The sequence below is a fragment of the Zingiber officinale genome, unplaced genomic scaffold, assembly GCF_018446385.1.
Source record: "Zingiber officinale cultivar Zhangliang unplaced genomic scaffold, Zo_v1.1 ctg117, whole genome shotgun sequence".
Classification (NCBI taxonomy): domain Eukaryota; kingdom Viridiplantae; phylum Streptophyta; class Magnoliopsida; order Zingiberales; family Zingiberaceae; genus Zingiber; species Zingiber officinale.
Window position 1 is genome coordinate 99,221 of NW_024589817.1, and position 4,314 is coordinate 103,534.

Sequence of the window (4,314 nt, forward strand, 5' to 3'; positions counted from 1 at the left end):
ATCGTGACATCGTCTCCGAGGACGATATTATTTTTTAAAGGGACTTAGATAGGATGGACAAATAAGATTCATTTTTGACATGCATAATAATAATGACCAAACAGACACCTTGTTGCTTTTGGCGAAAGGGTCCAAAGAAAGAGTGTAGTGTTAGAGCGCCGTTTTGTAGTGGTGCCGTGTTGGGTTGTCCAAGCCGTGAACACCTTTCACTCGGGCCCCATTGTACACTAATGGCGACTCAGTGGCAAAGGCCTACTTTGTGTATCCTCCTTATCTTAACCTTACTCGAGTTAAGCATCTTCAATTTGTCTTTCCATTCCTCCGCTTGGCCCGCTCTTCTGACTTATCTGGTCCCTCCCTATTACTTAGACTTACTCTGGCTTTTGCTTAACTCGACTGACTCTATCTTTTCACTTGTCTCGAATGTTTGACTCACATATTTTGCCCCCTCAATTATTATACTAAAAAGGTAAAGTCATTAGTTTAACTGTCCCTCCAAAAAAAAAAAAAAAAAAAAAATATCCACGTGAATCGGATCGACACATAAGTTGTCGCATGAGCCACATAGACGACACATGTATGGAGAGACAATTGGCCGAGCGAAGAGAGATAGGACGCTGAGGGAGGCAACGATAGAATCATACACTTGACACGGTTGAGTCGTTGGCTAAGTGTCACCTTTACGTATGATGATTTTGATGGTCCGATATCATTGAAAGTTTAGGTCGAAGAAGATCAGCTCGCGGAAGGCATCCTGCCCACATTGTATGAGCCTGATTGCTATATTCCCTTTTTTTTCAAAGGTGACTCCATCGATGAATCGGTTCAACCCAACCCTATATATTCCTCTTTCCAAATAGCTGGTGTGCCTATTAATTTCATTAAAAAAAAAAGAAAAAGAATATATTACAGAGATATGTCGTTTAATGCCTCGAATAAACCGGTTTTATATTAGTTACTTAATTATAACGCTTATTAAGCAAACAGTACGAGGGCGTTACAAGGTGCGAGATCTGCGAACGCCGGCGGACCTTTCACCACCTCCCACTCCACCCTCTCCTCCGCCGTGCCGGCGGTGGACGAGACCGTCCCTACGCCGACGTCCATCCCGCTCCCCACCACGTAGATCGTCCTTCTCCCTTTCTCTGCAGCGCCTCCGCCGCTCCCGATCACCGCGTAAGGCCGCCTCACTTCTGCGGGCACTGCTCCGCCAGCCACCGCCTTCCATCTGTCGGTCCCCTCGTCGTACGCCTTCACCCGCCCGTCGCCGCACTCGGATATGACGTAGAGATGGGCGCCGGCCACCGCGCTCGCGCCCGTCCACCCCTCCCGCATCCCCACACGCATCTCATCCCACGCGTCCCGATCCGCATCGTAGACGCCGCCGCAGGGCGAGGAGTCGAATGGCCAGGTCCAGCCCTCGGTCAGGTACATCCGCTGGCCGACAACGGCGGCGTCGTACCGAGTTATCCCGCGGCGCATCCCGGCCGCGGGAGCCCACCGGTCCGCCTCCGGGTCGTACCACTCCACCGCAGAGATCCCGCCGTCGCCTCCCCCCGCGGCGAAGATCCGGTCCCCGATCGCGCCCGCAGCGAAGAAGCACCGCGGGGTGGGCATCGGCGCGGCGGCGCACCAGGAGTTGGTGGCGGCGCGGTAGGCGAGCAGGGTCCGCAGCGGGGACTGGGTGTCGGACCGCATCCCTCCGAGGACATACAGTTCGCCGCGGCCGGGTAGGGCGGCGCAGGCGAAGGCTGGGGGACAGAGCGGGCCGTCTCCACCCGCCGGCAGAGGCATCGGGGGGAGCACGAACCAGCGGCGCATCCGCGGGTCGTGTGCCTGCCACTGGAGCCGAAGGGTGGTGCGATCGAAGGCGAAGACGAACAAGTATGGAAGCGACCGCTCGGCGGCCGCCTCCGCCTTGCTGCGGAGGAAGGAAGGGCTGGAGAGGGTGCGATTCCAGGCGGAGGAGACGGAGCGGGCGAGCGGCTGGTAAGGGAAAGGCAAGTGGAGGAGGCAATGCTCCGCCACGTCGTCGGGCAATCCAGGGATCAACTGCTCCTCTTCCGCCTCGGCCTCCGCCTCCGATCGCCGCCGTGGCACATGCTCCTCCTCCACCACCACCCTCGACGCGTCGACCATCTCCGCCGGCTCCAAGCGCGGGGGCATAGACCTCAATTCGATCGAATTGGTAAGCGCCCTCTTCGATCCCAATTAAAAAATCGATCTTTTTTTCCTTCTGAAGCAATAGAAAGTATAGATAGAAGAAGAATCCTTTCAATTAGGTTTGGGGTAGTAGTGTGTGTATATATATATAAAGCAACCAATCATGTGATGAGCTTCCAAACAGAGGTGAGGAAAAGCCAGGGAGGAGTCATGGTGGTGGCGGTGGTGGTGGGGCCGCCGGTCGTCGTTCCGTGCACCGCCGGACCCACAAAATGTCCAAATTAGGAGAAAATTTCTCTTTTCTTCTTAGCTTTTAATTTATTATTATTTTTTTTTACTTTTACCCTCATAGAATTCAGTAAATTAACTTTTTTAAAAATATCTTTGATTAAGGAGAGACTATTTTCAATCCATGATTTAAAGATCACAAGATAATAATTTTATCATTGTACCAAGGTTCTTCTCTGGGAAGACATTTAACTCTTTGAAAAAAATTAAAAGGGCACCCTTATTTTTATTATGATCAAAATGACAGTTTATTACATATGAACACTGATATATCATAATATTATTTATCAACTTGAGTAAAATTGTTAAAACATGATCAAAATACCTTAACACTGATGTAGCATATTTGGTCATAACTATTACAATAACGTTAGAATGAGAATGCAATTAACAATATAATTTGATGCTCTTTAGCTTTATTTACACTTTTAACTTTATGTCAAATTTGTGATCAAGTACTGTCTCTGTGATTATATTTGAATTATGATATTGTTTTATTCTTGGACTTCTTTTGAAAATTATTTCTCTTTGCTTCCTAATTTTTTAAAACATTTGAATTTTCAAAATTTTGAGGACAAAGCCAATTAAAGATTGTGGACCTTTGTGGCTCATCAAGGTGCAGTTGCAGGGACACCAGTGCCCCACAGGTGTTCGACAAAATTATCCCAAGCAGGCAGTGGACTATTAGCTCAATCTTCTTCTCAAAGTTGCCCGACAGATGTTCATAGAAATGACTCAGAGAGCCTATTAATAAGGATACTGGGGAATTCTGTAGTGCCCAGTCTTATCTTAGAGACAGCAATGGACCGGCGACAACGACGGTGGAGTGTTGATTTGAGCCTTTGCCAAGGTTAGTATGGAAAGATACTGATGTCAACTTCTGTTGACATGTTTAATTAGTAGTCTTTATCTTTGGTTCCTTGGTCCCTGGGTTTGATTAGAATGATTCATGGTGGTGGAATAATATGGCCAGGGAAGAAAAAGTTGAGTGGGGGTTACTTTGGGTTGGGTAAAAGTCAAGCCATGACTGATAAGTGATAAGTTGTCATGATTTTGAGCAAGTGGATGGGTTCCACCAAACCTGATTCCCATTCTAACGAGTGGGGTTTGGCTTTGAATTGAGTAGTTTTGGTCGATTGTGTTATTTATTTCAAACTTAGTATGAACACTCTATTTGATTCGACTTAATTCTTTTCGAGAAGTGTCAATATGATCAAAGTGAGACTTATGAAACCAAGTCAATCACATTTATAGACTATGAAAATGAACTCCTTTTGCATTTTCCACATCGCTTGACTCAGTTCTTGAAAAGCAATGAAGAGCTTATACGAGTGTAGTTTTGTCACTAGTTTTAACTAACAATACATGCCCCTTGGCATTAACATAAATTGATCTTGGAGTTGCACCAAGTTCTTCGATCACATAGCTCCCACTCACGCCCAAGATGGTCGAACCATTCTACCTCAGTCTATCCAACTTTGTTTCAATCACCACAAGCTTTTCCACACATTCATGGCAAGCACCCACATGTTCTGATATTTATTTATCATGGTTAACACTTCTATCTTTTCTTTAACAATTCATATGGAAGCAAACTCTCATTTCAAAGATGGTGAATACTGGATGATGACCTTGGCTATGAATTTTAAAATCTACCAACTTAGTAAGTTTAACACCTTCATCTCGGATTCGAGAACATAACTTGAGATAGATTTTTCAGAGTCAGGAAATAATAAACTACTTAATATCAGTTTCAAAAAGAAATCTTAGTTACTTAACTTGCTGTATGATTTGTTTCTACAGGAGGAACAGGGAGAATGAGCTTGTGGAATACAATGAGCGGAATCTTTAATCTTATTTGCA

General features: G+C 46.1%; 1 protein-coding gene across 1 annotated transcript; it reads right to left on the minus strand.

Moving 5' to 3' along the window:
- Window positions 1-856: 856 nt before the first annotated feature.
- Window positions 857-2,294, minus strand: LOC122035835 (F-box protein AFR-like). Its single transcript, XM_042594968.1, has one exon. The coding sequence runs from the start codon at window positions 2,164-2,166 to the stop codon at window positions 976-978; it is 1,191 nt and encodes a 396-aa protein (XP_042450902.1). The 5' UTR covers window positions 2,167-2,294; the 3' UTR covers window positions 857-975.
- Window positions 2,295-4,314: the final 2,020 nt, after the last annotated feature.